Genomic DNA, 19,017 nt, shown 5'->3' with positions numbered 1-19,017 from the left:
TACATTTTCTCTGAATTTATGTCCCTATACTCAGTCTTTCTATATATTGCTGGCACCAAGTCTTACTTTCAAGCACGTAGGCCACCTTGGATATTGGTGTCATCTTGTTTTTCTAGGGTGCAACACAGTTTAAGACCAGTGCCATCTTAACTCTCCATAATAGTTGAATTTGCTCAATGGTGATCAATCAATCATTCTTAATAAATATGGAATATTATTATAACAAGTACCAAATTCAGTTACTGTGATCATAACTTGATCTATTTTTAACCCCTCACCTGCAACACATCCGGTGAGGGGTAAAGAATAGATCAAGTTATGATCACAGTAACTGAATTTGGTACTTACAATAACATTACCTAGTTTAGTGAGGTGTAGGTTCATCAGGTAAGGGGAAAGAGTAAGCTACTTAGGCTTATATAGAGGGGTCTTTTGAACTCTGTATTACCTTCATCCACCTTTCCCAATGTTCATTTGATTGTTGGAGGAATCATGTGGTGTCTTCCTGCTATATTCCTAACCCCATTTGAAGGAATATTAGGCACCATACCACACTTCTGGTTAATAGGCTGTAAAGCCAGTTGACACACACTCTGGATTTCTGCACAGTTCCCCAGTTTATGGAACACTCCACGCACCTAAAACACTTAAGCTTGCTGAAGTGCTTTATGTGTGAAGAGCGTGTCCTTTTTTATTTTCCATTTAAATAAAAAGTGCAGGTAGAAATTGGCACTTGACTAAATGTCATAAAACTGCCATGATTTACATTGCAGGACTAAGGGGTACAGGGAGACATTGTACCAAGACTTGTTTAATGAGCTGAAGTGGTCCTGGTGCCTATAACTTGTTTAATGGTAACACGTAGTATATTCATCAACTTGTACGTGGGAATTGCTCTTAGACAACTGAAAAGTCTCTATTGTTTCACAAATTAGTACATTTGCCAGCGAGAATGTGTAAATTCAGATGTAGGGTGGAGGCGAGAGCCAGATCTGTAACAAAGGACTGAAAGAAAGGGGAGAAGTAATACCCAAATACAGAGCTGAACATTAGAATTTTAAAGTGTAACAAGCCTAATTAAAGAATAATTGAAATACATTTTGTTTCCATGAGCATGGGTACAACCTCTGGATTAATTGCATATCCATTGTGACAGTGATAACATTAATTAAATCCCATTAGGCTGGATCCTAATTGGTACGTGTGATTGGAAGCGATCAGTGATCCTTAATAATGCTCTCACACAGTGCAATGGGCTATGGTAAGCTGTGCAAGCTTCCAATAAACACCTCACAAACAACTGCATTTGGCCAAGGTCGTACCATGAAATAATGTACAATAAAATTGTATTCAAAGAATAAATTGAATCGCTGTGTCGGTCCTGGAGAGTTTTTCATCTTTTTAGAGCAAAAAGGTAAAAAGTATTTTTTGTGTGAGTGTTTTTTGTTTGCACATTTGAACAAGAATTTGCGATTAGTACGGTAATTACTTTATTTACTGTTGCTATGTAAGGTTATTCACTAAACTATAAATTGTGTAGAACTGAAAAGGAAAAGGATGGATTTTTTTCCAAAGCAGTTGAATTAGAAATAAAATTATCATCACTTGTCCTGTTCTGCTATTTTGGGTTTGGGTCTTTTGTATAAACTTTACTTAAGCTAACACAAAACATTTTTATACCAGCCTTTACTACAGCTTTCCAAACATAATGATTAGTATACTGAGGAGTCCTGACCAGAAAAGCATTGCATTTCTGCTTTAAATAAATGAGCCCTCTGAGTGATGATTTTTCTACTAAATCGTGTTTTCTGATTACTGGCAAAAAAAAAAAAATCTATATAATTGTGATCTATATCTGTTTACATAAAGAAAAACGGTTTTATGTTGAATCAATAGTCAGAGACGCATTTTCAATAAATTGTGGTGTTATGTAACATGGTGTCACTTGTACCAGTAGTTTTTGACAGCGCATTCATCTTTTCTTCCTGCTGGGCAGTGTTAAATCTGGCAATTTCAATTTAGTTCCCGTAATAATCTTATGACTAAAAAGCCACTTTAGTTTTAGTTGTGTGTTAGTTATCTGATTTGTTTTAGTTTTAGTCGACAAAATCTCCAATAGATTTTAGACAACACAGTTCAAGCCTTTATTTGTCTCTTTTGCTTCTTCCCCAGCCCCTCTAGGTGTCTGTCTCTCTCTCTCTCTCTCTCTCTCTCAAGTCCTGGTCTGTCCCTTTTGCCCCTTCCACAGCCCCTCTGTGCAGGGTTAATTTTGGCGGCAAATTTCAATTTAGTTTTAGTCAAAGTCTTTTAGTTTTAGTCGTTTTTTTTTTAGTCGACTACATTTTTTTTAAAAAAGTTAGTCAACTAAAATTTGACTAAAACTGTTAGTCGACAAAATGAACACTGCTCTTATAATAACACTTGTTCTGCATAGCTTTGTTTTCCTGGTTTATATTTGTCTGTAATGTCTGTTCTGGTGATCCAGACTCCACTTATATGTTGTGGCCATTTATTTTTTTTTTTTTGCCCCCAAACCATTTTTATTGTGAATGCATGATACAAGAATATGGCACGAGTGACATTATCATTTTCCAACCATCAAGCTGTTATTCAATCAGCATAACATAAACATAACATAAACAAAACCAAATAAGAGTTACAAAACCAAATAGGTCATTGTTAATAAGAAAGAGGTTGAGCTTTGACAGTTACCAGTAGGAGAACAGAGGAACATCGTAGTCATTTAGTGGACATTTTTTTTTTAACTGCATGACACCATATACAAATGTACTACTACAGGGTTATTTACTAAATTGGGAATTCAAAGCAAATTCAAAGTGAATTTCTAATTTAAGGTGAAAAGAGCAGAATTTGGAAAAATCTGTCGGTTTTTCAGCTTCTCTGGCCTTAAATTTGAAATTCACTTTGAATACACACTTCTAAATCTAAATCGCCCTGTTGACCTCACAGAAAAAGAGTCCAATGTATCTGTATATAGCTTTTCTTTTTCTTGTACACCAGTGACCGAGCAATCTTGGACACATTCGTTGTTTTGGATTCACCAGATCAGAACCCTTGGCATTTTGCAATTGTGAAGCTTGACTATCTGTGCTGAGCTGTAGATTTGCTTGTAACTCTGTTTATACCATGCCTGTGTGTTTGTTTTATGCTATACTAATATCAATATAGAGGATGTCTAGGTGATCATTTTCATTTAGCTAATGTATTATGTCATCATTCATCTCTATATTATTTTGTGAATTGCTCTAGGTTTCTGAGGAGAATGGGGAACAAATGCCATTGTACTTTGTTTTGGTGAATTTACCGGACTCTGGAAATTGCGAAATCAAAAACTGGACTGTCCTAAGAAAACTGAGTGAATTTCAGAATTTGCACAGAAAGCTCAGCGAGGTAAAACATTTATTTATTTATTTTTAGAAATTCTTTCTTTAGATGATGAAAATGTTTTGCTCTAGCATTTGGCTGTAGTGGAAGAAACTGGAATATATTGCATGATGCTACCATGCTCTTCAAGAGACTAGCATAGTGAGCCTTAACGTACCAATGTAATCACGGCTCACTGCACATGCCCAGCAGCGTGCCACACATTGACATAATACTGCTGTGCTTTGTTTCCCATGTCCAGTGTTTTCCTTCTTTGAAGAAAGTACAGTTGCCTTCACTCAGCAAGCTTCCCTTCAAGTCCATTGATCAGAAGTTCTTGGAAAAATCAAAGAACCAGTTAAATCATTTTCTGCAGGTGAGAGCCATGGGTAAGGCTAAAAGGCATGTACTAATAATATGGACTTAAATTTATACAAGTTTAGTATTTTTCATTTTCAAGCGATCATCTATTTGCATACTGCTTATGGGTTTAGTTTGTTTTAGGTTTTGTCTAGATCCTCTAGTAGTGAATACGTACTACACATAATGCAGTGGACATTGGGGATCCAGGCTGCAGCAGTCATCGGCAAGAATAGTTTGACTCGAGCCGTAACGTCTCACGATATGTTGCAGTTCTTCACACCACTCTGAGCCGGCAGAGAATGGAGCGATAGGATGATTCTAAAGCTCTTAAAAACATAGTCTATCAATATCTATGAAAGGTCTTAACATTTTGCATTATACATTAACATTAATCCTCATCGGTTTTCTCCTAATATGAGACTTAATAGACTTATTCTTTAGAAGTTTTCCAATTCCATTGGACAATAGTGTAAAACAATATTTGTTTTACTGAGGTTTCCTTGCCAGAGCGGTATCTGTTACAATGATAACAATACACAGTCAAAGCACTAACACAGTATAGTTAACTAATAGCAGCGCTTACACCTTCGTTTTCCAAAATAAATATAATTATTTCAACAAAGAAAATATATTCCGCCCTGTACAATAGGCAAAAACAAGGCAAACTATTCTAACAAAACATGTTTGGCGTACAGAAGCAGTAGGTGAAGAGGGCCGTGCCCAAACAAGCTTACAGTCTGAAAGAATGAGGGGTAAATACAGGGGAGATATGTCATATAAAGTATGCTTGTTAATGTGCTTGGACTTCTCCTTTACTATCTCTCAGGGGTCTGTTTGCTCTGTATTACAGTGTGTGTTTCTTTCAGTACTCAGCTTGCTTATGATAAAATGTTGGTGGGGTAGTTGCTAATTTTCTAGAGGCAGTAGTTATAGGTCTGTTGGTCCTTCTGGTGTCCCCTGCAGAAGCTGCTCTCGGATGAGAGACTGTATCAGAGTGAAGTGCTTTACGCCTTTCTGAGCCCTTCTCCTGAGCACCTAAAGGTCATAGACGTGCAAGGCAAAAAATCATCCTTCTCACTCTCCTCGTTCTTGGAAAAACTGCCTGGTGACTTCTTCTCCCACCAAGAGGTAAGTTCTTCACTTGCATCAGCTACACAATATGAGCTCTGTGTATAATTACTGTCTGTAACATTAAATGTATGAGATAAATATAAATGGCATTGTTATATACAGCATAAATGTTAAACTGTGACTATAACTGCTAGCATCCTTCTCAAAATGTGGGCTGTTTCAGATATCTTGGCTACCTAGCTGCTCAATGTGGGAGGGCAACATGACCATAGTGTAACGTGATTGTTAATAACGCACCATCCTGTTAGTAATGAAACATCTCAGTAATGATCAATGTATCAAGTAACTATGACATTTTTTTCTTCTCTCTGAAAATATTGCCTAATCAGCCCATTAACCCCTTCAGGACGGAGTCAATAGTGCACGTTCTGATCAAAACAAAACGTAAACAAAAACTGGAATTTGCGCTATGTGTCTGTTCACCCGTAGTTCCCCTCTTTCAAATTATATGCACCCACACTTATTATATATCATTTTGTTCAGGAGAAACAGGGCTTTAATCTATCATTAACTATTCATATATGGAACATCATTTATTATGAATAAAAGTAAAAAAAATGTGAGAAAATAAGATTTTTTTTTAAATTTGCATTTCCGTCTGACATTTTAACTGTGAATGTCATAATACTGTTAGGTTTTACTGCAAAAAAAATGCACATATTTGCGATGTCTCACGAGTACAACAGTACCCCCCATTAACAGGTTTTATGTTGTTTTGGAAAGTTACAGGGTCAAATATAGAACATTACATTTTCAAATTGAAATTTGCCAGATTGGTAATGTTACCTTTGAGACGGTGTGGTAGCCCAGGAATGAGAATTACCCCCATAATGGCATACCATTTGAAAAAGTAGACAAGCCAAGGTATTGAAAGTGGGGTATGTTTAGTCTTTTTTAGTAGCCACTTAGTCACAAACACTGGCCAAAGTTAGCGTTCATATTTGTTTTTGTGTGAAAAAAGCAAAAAACGAATATTTGGCCAGTGTTTGTGACTAAGTGGCTACTAAGAAAGACTGGACATACCCCACTTGCAATACCTCGGGTTGTCTACTTTTGCAAATGGTATGCCATCATGGGGGTAATTCTCATTCCTGGGCTACCATACGCTCTCAAAGGCAACATAACCAATCTGGCAAATTTCAATGTGAAAAAAATGAAATGCAAGCCTTATATGTGACTCTCTAACGTTCCAAAACACCATAAAACCTGTACATGGGGGGTACTGTTATTCTCGGGAGACTTCACTAAACACAAATATTAGTGTTTTAAAACAGTAAAACATATTACAACAATAATATAGACCATAAAAGTGCAGTTCGCTTGTAAAAAATGCAAAAAACGTCACTTTTACTTAAAATATCATCGTTGTAATACAATTTACCAGTTTGAAACACGAATATTTGAGTTCAGCGAAGTCTCCCGGGTAAAACAGTACCCCCTATGTACAGGTTTTATGGTGTCTTGGAGAGTTACAGGGTCAAATATAGTGCTTGCAAATTAAATTCTCTGCACTTTCTCCCTGTGTTGTCATGCATGTCAATCAAATTTTAATTAATCAAATCACATAATTACGTTAGAAGATTATTTAAATATACATGTAGAATTTTAATATATATGCATTTATAGGTATTTAAATTCTACGTGTATACTGATGTAATCTTTTATGTAATTATATGTATTTATCTATATATATATATATTTGCGGTTATTTGCATTTTATATATAGATAGATATATATAGAATGTCATTCTAAGTGTATTTTGTTACCGATATATATATATATTAATAACAAAATACAGTTAGAATGAAATTACATATGCATATATAATTTATATTAAATTTTGTTTCAATATTTTATTTATTTATTTTATTATTTAATTTATTTATTATTTTAATTATACGTATTTATATATAATATATATATGTACATCTATTATATATATAATATATATACATATTATATATATGTAATGTCATTCTAAGTGTATTTTAATATTAATATATATACTTATATTAATATTAAAATACACTTTGTATGACGTTACATATATATAATATGTATATATATTAACCCCTTAAGGACAGAGCTTCAGAAGCTTGTCTTTCACTTAATGACAACGGCATTTTTTGCATTTTTTGCTATTTGCGTTCAACTGCAATTTGCATTTTACTAATTTATTGCACCGACACATATTATATACCGTTTTTTAAAGGACAGAAAGGGCTTTAATTTGATGTAACACATGTATATATAAATGCTTATTTATTATAAAAAAATACAGAAATATGCAAAAAAATGAATTTTTGTGTGTTTTTTTTACAGTTTTTGCAATAATAATGTGTACATAATTAGTGCAGGTTAAGGAAAGTAATTAAAAATAAATTCATTTAGTTGTTCTGAATTACAGAATATATAATGTGTCTGGGATTTTCAGTTTTTTTTGGTAGTTACAGGTCACAAAGCACAAGGAGTAAAATAAACTTTTTATGTGGAGCGATTTTAGAATTTGGTATGTTTGTCTTGTAAGCCTAATAGCCATAAAAGAAAACAAAATTGCCACACAAAAGTATATATTTATATAAAGTAGACACCACAGGCTATTTACCTAAGGTTGTTTTGACACTTTCTACGTAGCCATTTTACCGCCAACCTCTGCTAAATATTGGAGTAAAATTGTGTTTTTTGGGGGTTTTCGCACACAAACTTATAACAAAGAACTTCTCATGTGTATTTTGTAAATTTGGTGTGTGCTATTCCTGTACAAAGTTTTATTATGTGTTCAGTTACTTCTGCTGAGTACAACGGTACCCCCATTGTATGTCTTTGGCACTATTTCGTGAAGCTACAGTGCCATATAGGAGACCTGTCCTTTTCAGTATTCACAGTAGAATTTTGAGAGACGGATTTAATGAGCCTATGCTTCCATTTGGGGTATTATAGTAGTTTGACTGTTCAAAAAAACCCCACAAAGGCCTACCATTTGTAAAAGTAGACACTCCGGGGTATCTCGTAAGGTGCATATTGTGCCTTAACATGCCCCCATTTTTTTACCATTACATGCCAAAGTATGTGGTAAAAAATAATTTTGTGCATATTTTACATACGGATTGCATTTTTGCTGGGCATTTTGTATATTTCATGTGTGCCACTAAGTTCAAACCCCCCAAATTATGCTCAGCTAAGTCTTCTGAGTAAAAGGACACCCCCATTGTATGTCTATGGCACTATTTCGTGAAGCTACAGTGCCATACAGGAGACCTGTCCTTTTCAGTATTCACAGTAGAATTTTGAGAGACGGATTTAATGAGCCTATGCTTCCATTTGGGGTATTATAGTAGTTTGACTGTTCAAAAAAACCCCACAAAGGCCTACCATTTGTAAAAGTAGACACTCCGGGGTATCTCGTAAGGTGCATATTGTGCCTTAACATGCCCCCATTTTTTTACCATTACATGCCAAAGTATGTGGTAAAAAATAATTTTGTGCATATTTTACATACGGATTGCATTTTTGCTGGGCATTTTGTATATTTCATGTGTGCCACTAAGTTCAAACCCCCCAAATTATGCTCAGCTAAGTCTTCTGAGTAAAAGGACACCCCCATTGTATGTCTATGGCACTATTTCGTGAAGCTACAGTGCCATACAGGAGACCTGTCCTTTTCAGTATTCACAGTAGAATTTTGAGAGACGGATTTAATGAGCCTATGCTTCCATTTGGGGTATTATAACAGTTTTACTGTTCAAAACACCCCACAAAGGCCTACCATTTGTAAAAGAAGACACTCCAGGGTATCTCATAAGGTGCATATTGTGCCTTAACATGCCCCCATTTTTTTACCATTACATGCCAAAGTATGTGGTAAAAAATAATTTTGTGCATTTTTTACATACGGATTGCATTTTTGCTGGGCATTTTGTATATTTCATGTGTGCCACTAAGTTCAAACCCCCCAAATTATGCTCAGCTAAGTCTTCTGAGTAAAAGGACACCCCCATTGTATGTCTATGGCACTATTTTGTGAAGCTACAGTGCCATATAGGAGACCAAGCCATATCAGTTTTGACCGAACTTTGAATTTTGACGCCGGGCCTATGTGCAATTTCCAAGCATCTTTGCAGGTTTTAAATTCAAACTACCCCACAAAGGCCTACCATTTCTTAAAGTAGACACCCCAGGGTATTTCAAAAGGCATATTTTGAACCTTAGCGTGGGATCATTTTTCCGCTAGCTTGTACCAGGTGTAGTGGTAATAAGCGTTTTTTCTGCCTTTTTGACACACAAAGTGAGTTTGCACAGTATATTTTGCAAACCTTATGTGTACTACCACTGTATAATACTTCATATGTTGCTCAGCTATGTCTGCTGAGTACAAAAATACCCCCGTATGTACCTTTGCCAGGTATATGTGGACATCGGAGGGGCACATTTGGGACAGAGCCATTCCATTTTTTTTCAAATTTTGAATTTTTACGCTGTGCCCATGTCCCATTTTAGAGTATTTTACCAGGCTATATAATCCAAATACCCCATAAAGCCATACCATTTCTTAAAGAAGACATCCCAGGGTATTTCAAAAGGCATATTTTGAACCTTAGCGTGGGATCATTTTTCCGCTAGCTTGTACCAGGTGTAGTGGTAATAAGCGTTTTTTCTGCCTTTTTGACACACAAAGTGAGTTTGCACAGTATATTTTGCAAACCTTATGTGTACTACCACTGTATAATACTTCATATGTTGCTCAGCTATGTCTGCTGAGTACAAAAATACCCCCGTATGTACCTTTGCCAGGTATATGTGGACATCGGAGGGGCACATTTGGGACACAGCCATTCCCTTTTTTTTCAAACTTTAAATTTTTACGCTGTGCCCATGTCCCATTTTAGAGTATTTTACCAGGCTATATAATCCAAATACCCCATAAAGCCATACCATTTCTTAAAGAAGACATCCCAGGGTATTTCAAAAGGCATATTTTGAACCTTAGCGTGGGATCATTTTTCCGCTAGCTTGTACCAGGTGTAGTGGTAATAAGCGTTTTTTCTGCCTTTTTGACACACAAAGTGAGTTTGCACAGTATATTTTGCAAACCTTATGTGTACTACCACTGTATAATACTTCATATGTTGCTCAGCTATGTCTGCTGAGTACAAAAATACCCCCGTATGTACCTTTGCCAGGTATATGTGGACATCGGAGGGGCACATTTGGGACACAGCCATTCCATTTTTTTTCAAACTTTAAATTTTTACGCTGTGCCCATGTCCCATTTTAGAGTATTTTACCAGGCTATATAAACCAAATACCCCATAAAGCCATACCATTTCTTAAAGAAGACATCCCAGGGTATTTCAAAAGGCATATTTTGAACCTTAGCGTGGGATCATTTTTCCGCTAGCTTGTACCAGGTGTAGTGGTAATGAGCGTTATTAAATGTATTTTTTTACTTTTTAAAACTTTTTTTACTTTTTAAAACTATTTTTTAAACTTTTGTTTTGATTATTCATTTTTTTAAAGTTTCCTAAACTTTCGTAAAACTTTTTTTTACAGATTTAACATTTTTCTAAGCTTTTTTTTTACGTTAACCCCTAACTAGCAGTAAGCAGCACTAACAGTAAATTCCCCATTTTCCCATAACTCCCACCCACCCCAGCTAGCAAAATATTTAATTATACAATATTTAAATTAGTTAATTAAATAAATTTAACCCCTGAGGGTTAAAAAATAAATAAAAGTTAATCGTCAGGGGTTAAAAAAAAAATTAGAACAGTATAATACTGTGATCTGTATTTTGATCACTGTAGGCAGTGATCGACTGGCAGGGAAGGGGTTAATTTTTATTTGGACTGGGTAAAGGGTTTATTTTTTTACATTTTTTACTTAAATGTTATTAAAACTTTTTTTTTAACTTAATTTTTTAACTTTTTAAAGCGTATTTTTAAACTTTTTTTAACGTTAACCCCTAGTTAGCGTAATACTAAATCCCCCAATTCCCCACTAACTTCCACCCTCCCCAGCTAGCTAAATTTATAATTTTAAAATATTTAAATTAATTAATTAAATAAATTGAACCCCTGAGGGTTAAAAAAAAAAAGAATTAACCCTCAGGGGTTAAAAAAAAAATCAGATCTTAGTAAAATGTAATCCCTGCCAATTGATCACTGTAGTCAGTGATCAATTGGCAGGGAAGGGGTTAATTTTTTATTAAAATGGGTAAAGGGGGGGTAAAGGGGGGGGGGGGATTTTAATTTGACTATATTTTCTTTCCACCAGGGGGCAGGATCACTGAAGATCCGGCTCCCTGCACTTCACACAGAACCAGGAAGTGCAGGGAGGCGGAGGTGAGTATAGAGAGCACATGTGCCCGCTCTGGCATGCTGTCAGAGCGGGCACATGTACTCTGACAGCCCGATCCGGTGCTCCCGGTCTGCCTCTAATGCAGAGGCAGACCGGAGCACCATTAACCCCGCGATCGCCGCGATTGCGGCGATCTGGGGTTAATTTTAACGGGTGACGGACGAGGTCCGTCACTCGTCATTAACGCATTCCCCTGAGTGACGGACCTCGTCCGTCACTCGTCGTTAAGGGGTTAAATATATAATATATATACATATTATATATATATAAAAATGCATTTATTTTATTTTTACACATGTCTAATTATTTTTTTTAATTCTTCCCACCAGCAGGGGGACTGTCTGATATTTCAAACAGTCCCCCTGCTGGCATATCCACAGCCAGCTATAGGGGGCCATGTGATCGCTCTTTGAGAGCGATCACATGGCCCCCGGGGGCCTCATTTGCCGTGGGAGGGCTGCCTGGGCTGTGAGGCAGTCCTCCCGAAGCGGATCGCGGCGGAGGTAAGTATAACTTACCTCCTGGGGCTGCAAGCCGTTACGGCGTGCTATGCCGTCATAACGGCGTTAAAGCCCACTTAACCCGTGACGGCATAGCACGCCGTAACGGCGTTAAGGGGTTAAGGACAAAGGCAGTTTGTCTACGTTCTGAATCAAAACAAAACCTAGAATTTGCTCTATGTCTTGGACCTAAAATAATTTTTGGTAGTTAACAGTAAGCCTATTCCAACCCCCACACTAAACTAACCATACCCCATACCCAATGCTTACACTAAGTCTAACCACATGCCTACCCCAATTTAAACCTTAACCCTGGAGCCTGGTTCCCAGCCGATTACACTGTGATCAGCGATGGGTAGCTGGCAAAGCCCAGTACCAATCACAGTGAGCTGGGGACAGGCAAGGAGACTTTGGCAAAGCCTGTTCAGACACTGGGGGAGTCTCCCTTCAAAAACCTGTAGCCCAGAAACACTGCGGCTAAACAGGATTTCTCAGCTGTGGTTATGAATGGATATAAATGGCTATATGGGCTCTATGCAGCTAAAAAAATGTCCCTTAGCTGAAAGAGGGGAACCTTACCTGGGTCTCACACCACAGGATTTAACCCTGCTCACACCACAAAGAGCTGCTTGCAGCGCTGACTTTTAGTGCTGCATGCAGCTCATCAAAAAGTCTGGGCCCACTAAAACTGTCCCCAACAGACAGAGCAGGGATTTAACTGTGCTAATACCAAAACTGCAGAGTGTTCCATGCCGTCCTAAAGGCATTAAAGCCCACTCTGTGTAGGACAACATGTAACTTTCTAATGATGTGAAGAGGTTAAAGAAACAATCTAACTATAAATATATTGTGGTATTTGTGTCAGTCAAATCACTTTACCTGCGGTGTGATCTTTTCTCTGAAAGGGCAGTGTTTACATTAAAACGCCTGCATGGACACAGTATAGATACCAGAACTACTACATGAAACTATAGTGTCCCTTTACCCCTTCCTTCCCAAACCCAGGGATATTTGGGCTGGTTTCATCTACAAAATGAAACAATAGTAAGAAAATGGACTTACCATTGTTTAACATCCTGTGATGCACCTCTTGCGTCTTGCACTGGACCTCGTCAGAGACCCATGTAGTTTACATATTTATATATTTTACTTCAGGATGAAACTGAGGAAGACAGTGACTTGTCTGATTACGGGGACGATTTGGATGGGAAGAAAGATGCCTTGGCTGAGCCATGTTTCATGCTGATAGTGGAGATTTTTGAACTGCGGGGGAGTAAGTATGTTATCTGTAGCACCCACTGTGCCAAACATAGCACTTAAACACAGCTTAGTTATATGGGAATTGAGAACGTAATGAGGGATAGGCAAAATAGCTATTGTGGATAACTCCCAGGATGCTTAGACAGCAGTCAGCCTGTCTCTTCCCATCTATTCCTGATATGTATTTTGATATAAAGTCCTAACGGTTCCTCCAATGCCTGTTAATGCATAACATCTGAAACTGATCTCTTTGTGGTGTTACCTATTCCCCCCTCTCTCTCCTCTCTTTTGTATCCTTTTTCCCACAATTCAATAAAATTCAAATGTTACATTTAAAAAATAAATTACTGAAACAGAGTACAATATACAGATAAGCAGTTCTTACTCTATTGGAATAATTTAAAGAAAAATCTAATTTTCTTTGTAGGACTTGCAACAATTGTTTCCTTGTTGACATTACTTTGATGTACAAATAACAAATCTCTTTTGGTAATCTTTATTGACGTTTTAGAAAGAGTTTCATAAAACGAATCAAACAAATGTATAGTCACACAATCCACACCTTTCAAGTTCAAGATATTGCAGATGCAAATAAAAATCTAATACAACTTTGCACAATGTGTCTCTCTTTTGTTGCAGTGTTTAAGTGGGTGAGAAAGACACTGATTGCGCTGGTGCAGATAACCTTTGGAAGGACCATCAACAAGTAAGTTACTATCTTCCATATTTCACAATAAGTCCTATACCTCTGCCTTAGAATATGGGGAGGGAAAGCCTTAAAGTGCCTGTGGTGGTGAGACATACTACATGGTTATGATTTGCTGTGTATACATATCCTTAAAGTCAGCATCTCATTTGTAATCGGAACCTGTGGTTTTGTCGGTAACAGACTTTACGATAGTCCCATGGCGAAGACCTCACATGGTGCTGATCATGTCATCAAAAAGCACCAACTTTTTTTTTTTTTTTTGTCAATCTGTTTTTATTGAGCATTTTTGTTTTAGTATATCAATGCATAGATGGTTACAGAATTGGAGAAGAAATATGACACATTTGAGCATGAACAGCATAACATGAGATAACATTTTAGATATAGGTATGTGTCAGAGGGGTAGTATCCCTACATTGACAATTTAACATGAGAGTGTAAATGCGTATTGCGCACAGCCATGTGACTTGTATACTTAATTGCAGCAATAGTAAATTGCTGACTTCTAGTTATACCCCTAACCGTGGGGATAACGGGGGGAGAGGGCAGTTGCGGTGTAGTAAAGACACAGGTGTAGGCGCTCTCTAAAATGTATGGGTGAACGGCAGCAGTAAACCAGCAGGACTTCCCAATACCTGCTATTAACCAGAAAGTGCAAAAACAAAGTGGTAAACCGCGCTACACGATAATAGGAGATAATTTAAACAAAAATGTACATACATACAAGTGGTCCCAGTATTGAGGTAGTAGATATAAACCTTAAAAGGATAAAAATAGAAACAATAGTGCAATATGCCAATGTATAATAGTACAATAGTGTAATAATTCAAAAAGCCAGTAGGAGGACCAACTCACACTTTCCAGAGCTGCCAAGAGCTCTGCTGAATAGCGCCTGGACGGTATGATCCCCGTCTAAGGATATGGTGGTGGTATCTGGTATCCGAGGCTCCACAGACGTATATACAATAAAAGCACAAAGAGGATCCAAGGTGCACAGGAATGAGAGGTAGATCAAGAGCTGGAAACAAACTGCAATTTTATTATTAAAATAAAAAAATCTTTGAATATAAAATCTCCAATAAAAATTACAAAGTCCAAAATGCAAAGTCCAGACTTCTTGATCCACTTAACGCGTTTCGCCCAAATGGGGGCTTCTTCAGAAGTGTAGATCATTGCATTTTGGACTTTGTCATTTTTATTGGAGATTTTATATTCAAAGATTTTTTTATTTTAATAATAAAATTGCAGTTTGTTTCCAGCTCTTGATCTACCTCTCATTCCTGTGCACCTTGGATCCTGCTTATATCCCTTGGTGGGGATTATACCACCATAAGCACTCACCACCAGAGCAGGTTTAGTGCTCTGGAAATTGTAAGTAGGGTATTTACCCTTTGCCTTTTACTTATTTATATATACATAATACACTATTGGATTCTCTTTGTGCTTTTATTGTATATACGCCTGTGGAGCCTCGGATACCAGATACCACCACCATATCCTTAGACGGGGATCATACCGTCCAGGCGCTATTCAGCAGAGCTCTTAGCAGCTCTGGAAAGTGTGAGTTGGTCCTCCTACTGGCTTTTTGAATTATTACACTATTGTTCTATTATACATTGGCATATTGCACTATTGTTTCTATTTTTATCCTTTTAAGGTTTATATCTACTACCTCAATACTGGGACCACTTGTATGTATGTACATTTTTGTTTAAATTATCTCCTATTATCGTGTAGCGCGGTTTACCACTTTGTTTTTGCAGTTGCGGTGTAGTGCACTGTCGTCTGGGTGCCGGAGCATTTGATTACAGGCTAGGAGACTCCGTTAGGGATTAAAACAAATAAACTCAAAAACTTGTATAGTATATATGGAAGAAAACTATCCCATGAAAACGTAAGAGTTGGGGCCGCAGATAGATAGCATGTCCCTTCATACATTCAGGTGCCAGCTCTTTCCTACCTCTATTACACGCTGCAGCCTGTGGTGCGGGGCAGTTTCACTTACAAGAATGATACGGTACCTGCTTACAGGAATGACATACTCATCTGATGTTGGTATTTAAACCTGATGCTGCCCTTGTTAAAAATGGGATTGTGTCTAAATTCTGATTCATTAGTAGTGGAAATGTATAAAATGTTTATTGCTGGTCTATTAAAATTGGTTTGACTTATTGGCTGCATCTTTCACGATCCACCACTATGCTATGGGTCACATGGAATTATTTCAGATGACTTTCTGAAATTGGAACACATTTTTAACCTATATAAAAGCAATGTATTCCTTTTAATGTCCGTGTTTATGCTGGCATCATTAGCCTGGTGTAATGTGAAAGCATGCATATCAATGGCAAGCAAGGTGCTGTGCGAGATTTGATTGGCACATTATATTTAATCATTGGAAAATGTGAGATTCCCTGCGTTCACATTTTAGTGATTAGCCTGGACAGTCTCTTCCTGGTTTTATCCTCATTGAGTGAATTGTTTTAACAAGTGGAATGCCAAAACACAGGTGCAGACCTTGATTCATTTGATAATCTTTACATTATTTTCAATTATTTTCTTGCAGACAAATCCGGGACACAGTCAATTGGATTTTCAGTGAACAGATGCTGGTTTACTATATCAATGTATTCAGAGACGCTTTTTGGCCAAATGGTAAATTAGCACCTCCGAAAAAATCCCGAACAGAGCTGCAATGTCAGGAAACAAAGCAGAGAGCACAGCAAAAATTACTTGAAAACATTCCCGGTAAGCCGCGCACCTTTATAACTTGATATGGCGCATTATATCTCTACTGCTTTATCCCTTATTTGCATTGTCATGGTTTAATTCAAAAAAGGTGAAGGAAATATTTCGCCATGCTTGCGCCATTAACTCTCCAAGGCCCTTGGCCTTCTTTTCTTAATGGCCAGACTATCATGGGATAATACACCTGACAAAGATAAGGCCAATTAATGACAGTGGGTTTATTAATGTATGCACACATTAGCCTGTAGCGGAATGTGCTAGGTTCTAATAAGCCATACATAACAATGGTTATATATAAAAAGGATTGGACTCATTTTTTTCTGGTGCTTCTCTTATTAGCACATATTTATTCCCATATCTGTTCCAAAAATACCCTACCTTGTCTTTTCCATCATATTTTCCCTTTCTATTTATTTTCACAAATGTTTCTCTTCCAATGTATGAAAAAGGAGGTGCAAATGTGTGCCTTTTCTTTCCAAAATGTTTCTGCCATGGTCCAAATGGGGGGTTTATTGTGACAGGTAAGTATAGAAATAAGTATTGAATATTACGATTGCACCTTTTTTTTTTTTTTTTTTTTATTTGACAATTTTTATTTTGCCATACGTCAAAGTTCAAACCAAGGGGGATACAGAAGAGAAGAGGGGGAGGGATTCATAAGCGACACTGTTCATACAATGATGTTAATTCGTCTCATACACTTGACGTCTCTGGAACATTAGATGTGATAAGTGGCAGTTATCTTTACGTTGTCACCTTTGTTAATCAGTAGCTTATTACCAAATAGTTAATACAGGACTATTGTATATGTACAATATTAGCCGTCTACATTTTATACGGCGTGTTGTAGGATGAGGAAGTCGTGTATGTATCAACTACTGGAGCGTAGCTTTCTTCTCCCGGGGTCTAGTCCCGTGTCTATTTGGCTTTTGTCCCTGGATGTGGCAGGAGGGGATAATGAACAAAATAGGAAATAGGAAAAGGAAAAAAGAAAAGGGGGGGTGGGGAGGGGGAAATAAAATGTAAACTGAACTTGAAGTTAAGAAATAGCGAATGAACTGTTCAGATCTGCCCACTCTTCGGGACAAGGTTCGATTGTGTGTAGCACTTTTGGTCTGCCTCCTGTGATCTAGCTTACTGTAGAGTGTTCTGTTCTCTAAACCATTACCGTGACCTTGTCTGACCACCAAGGCGTCTCTCAGACCCTTGGGAATGCACCTTTTTAAATAGTAATATCACCAATTTCTCTTATTTTATGTATGTAATCAATGATGAATGATAACAATGAGCAGAAAGACTGATTATTTCGGAGCACTACAAAAAAGGCAGGGAAAAAAGTGTCAGTATATGGAAGCAGTAACCGTTTAATACGTAAGAAAATAACAAAACTGATGCGAATGTTAATACTATAACCCCTGTGGAACTTATTATTGTGTCTGAACCTTATTCATGGGGTAGATGAAGAGATACATAGTACAGCTGATATGTAGTAAACTAGTACCATAAGTAAGACACACAAGAAGTGTGTTGGCAGGATCTGAAATATTGTAGATATAGGAGCGCTAGGTTAGTGAAGAGAGTTGTATATTATGTATTTATTTTATGTAGGGTTGTGTGAAGATATGGGGTGTTAGGAAAAACTGCTGTAGGTTAGCATACAAGAAGAATAGAGATAATTACATCATAAGAACAGAGGAGGGTCATGCAAGAAGGACAGAGATAATTACATCATAAGGAGAGAGGAGGGTCATACAAGAAGGATAGAGAGAATTACATCATAAGGAGAGAGGAGGGTCATACAATAAGAATAGAGAATTACATCATAAGGAGAGAGGAGGGTCATACAAGGACAGAGAGAATTACATCATAAGGAGAGAGGAGGGTCATACAAGAAGGATAGAGAGTTACATCATAAGGAGAGAGGAGGGTCATACAAGGACAGGGAGAATTACATCATAAGGAGAGAGGAAGGTCATACAAGGACAGAGATAATTACATCATAAGGAGAGAGGAGGGTCATACAAGGACAGAGATAATTACATCATAAGGAGAGAGGAGGATCGTACAAGAATAGAGAGAATGACATCATAAGGAGAGAGGAGGGTCATACAAGAAGAATAGAGAGAATGACATCATAAGGAGAGAGGAGGGTCATACAATAAGAATAGAGAGAATTACATCATAAGGAGAGAGGAGGGTCATACAAGGACCGAGATAATTACATCATAAGGAGAGAGGAGTATTTAAATGTGCTGGGTACTTACCAATAAGAAAACTCTACTTTACTTAGTAGACTAAAGCACAAGATATATTGATAATAGAAGAAACCTGTGTATTTTTAGTACTTTAAATATTATAACTCTTGGGGACCTGGTGGAGATAGCCAACACATGGTACTGAGACAGGTATCACCTTCTGCTTGAATACTTCTTCTTATTCAGTTATTAAAGGGATACTTTAAGCAACAAATCAACTTTAGCTTAATGAAACGGTTCTGGTATATACAGTCTCACCCCTCAATTCTCTGCCATTTAGGCATTAAATCACTACTGTTTTGCAGCCCT

The 19,017-nt window shown here is 37.2% G+C and overlaps 1 protein-coding gene across 1 annotated transcript in view; it reads left to right on the top strand.

The window, feature by feature from the left end:
- Positions 1 to 19,017, top strand: part of SNX25 (sorting nexin 25) — a 200,037-nt gene that overhangs the window by 179,467 nt on the left and 1,553 nt on the right. The window contains exons 12-17 of the mRNA XM_063458117.1: positions 3,271 to 3,411; positions 3,647 to 3,760; positions 4,711 to 4,875; positions 12,892 to 13,009; positions 13,636 to 13,702; positions 16,272 to 16,453. Coding sequence (XP_063314187.1) covers positions 3,271 to 3,411; positions 3,647 to 3,760; positions 4,711 to 4,875; positions 12,892 to 13,009; positions 13,636 to 13,702; positions 16,272 to 16,453 — 787 coding nt within the window. The remainder of the gene's footprint in view (positions 1 to 3,270; positions 3,412 to 3,646; positions 3,761 to 4,710; positions 4,876 to 12,891; positions 13,010 to 13,635; positions 13,703 to 16,271; positions 16,454 to 19,017) is intronic.

This window comes from Pelobates fuscus, chromosome 6 (assembly GCF_036172605.1).
Source record: "Pelobates fuscus isolate aPelFus1 chromosome 6, aPelFus1.pri, whole genome shotgun sequence".
Lineage (NCBI taxonomy): Eukaryota > Metazoa > Chordata > Amphibia > Anura > Pelobatidae > Pelobates > Pelobates fuscus.
This window is presented reverse-complemented; position numbering and strand designations above follow the sequence as displayed.